Source organism: Ailuropoda melanoleuca, unplaced genomic scaffold (assembly GCF_002007445.2).
Source record: "Ailuropoda melanoleuca isolate Jingjing unplaced genomic scaffold, ASM200744v2 unplaced-scaffold2238, whole genome shotgun sequence".
Taxonomy (NCBI): Eukaryota; Metazoa; Chordata; class Mammalia; order Carnivora; family Ursidae; genus Ailuropoda; species Ailuropoda melanoleuca.
Genome location: NW_023192037.1, coordinates 1207 through 2105, shown reverse-complemented (window position 1 = coordinate 2105; position 899 = coordinate 1207). Strand labels below are relative to the sequence as shown.

At 50.1% G+C, this 899-nt stretch overlaps 1 protein-coding gene across 1 annotated transcript in view; it reads left to right on the top strand.

The window, feature by feature from the left end:
* Positions 1-616: 616 nt before the first annotated feature.
* Positions 617-899, top strand: part of LOC117798025 (small G protein signaling modulator 1-like) — a 1471-nt gene continuing 1188 nt past the window's right edge. The window contains exon 1 of the mRNA XM_034650441.1: positions 617-659. Within this exon, the coding sequence (XP_034506332.1) occupies positions 617-659 (43 nt within the window). The remainder of the gene's footprint in view (positions 660-899) is intronic.

Genomic DNA, 899 nt, shown 5'->3' with positions numbered 1-899 from the left:
ACCTCCTTATTACCTGTGCAGCCTCAAACAAGTGACGTCTCTCTGAGCCTCGGTTTCCCCATCTGTAAAACAGAATCACAACAGCACCTACTCCTGGCGTTGTTGTGGACATCCNACAGCACCTACTCCTGGCGTTGTTGTGCACATCCTGTGACATATGATAAGGGCTCAGCACCAAACCCATGGTGTCAGCTGCTCACACCTATTGAGCACTTATGATGTGCCAAGCAGGGCTCTAAACAGCTTGGCACGAAGTCGCACACCCCGGGAACTTCTGAGTTTGGACTCGAAATCAGGTCTTTGTCATTCCAAAGCCTGTGCTCTCAAGATCTGGGATTAATAACTAGAGTTCTCCTTTAAGGCTCAGAGAAGGTACATTCAGAACAAGCAAAAGGCCATCCTGCTGTAGAAAGCAAGCGATCCATGCCCCACCAAGGCACAAAACATGAAGCTTATTTAGTGAGACAGACCTGGGTTCAGATCCAGGCCCTACTGTGCAGCCCTGGGCAAATTACATCGCCTCTCTGAGCCTTGGTTTCATCACTTGTAAAATAGACAATAAGAGATATACCTCATAGGTCTATTTTGAGTATTCCAGTAAGACACTGCCTTTAACATGCTGTGCTTATATACAGTAAGTGCTCAATACGTGCTTCCAAGTCAGCTACTGCCCTGAGAAGGGTTAGGTCTGAAAGCCTCCATGCAGAAATAGGTCAGGCTGATTCGTAGAGGGTGCTCGAGGGTGTAGAGGGACATCAGGTGTTTGGGGGCACCATTTCCCTTTGGGGGTGACTTCATCGGGGCCAACCATACTCTTCTGGGTCACGTCCTCTACTTCCGGGTCAGCGACCGTGGCAGGTGGGATGGAAGGGGCTCGGCGGGGGTAAAAACGGGCCCTG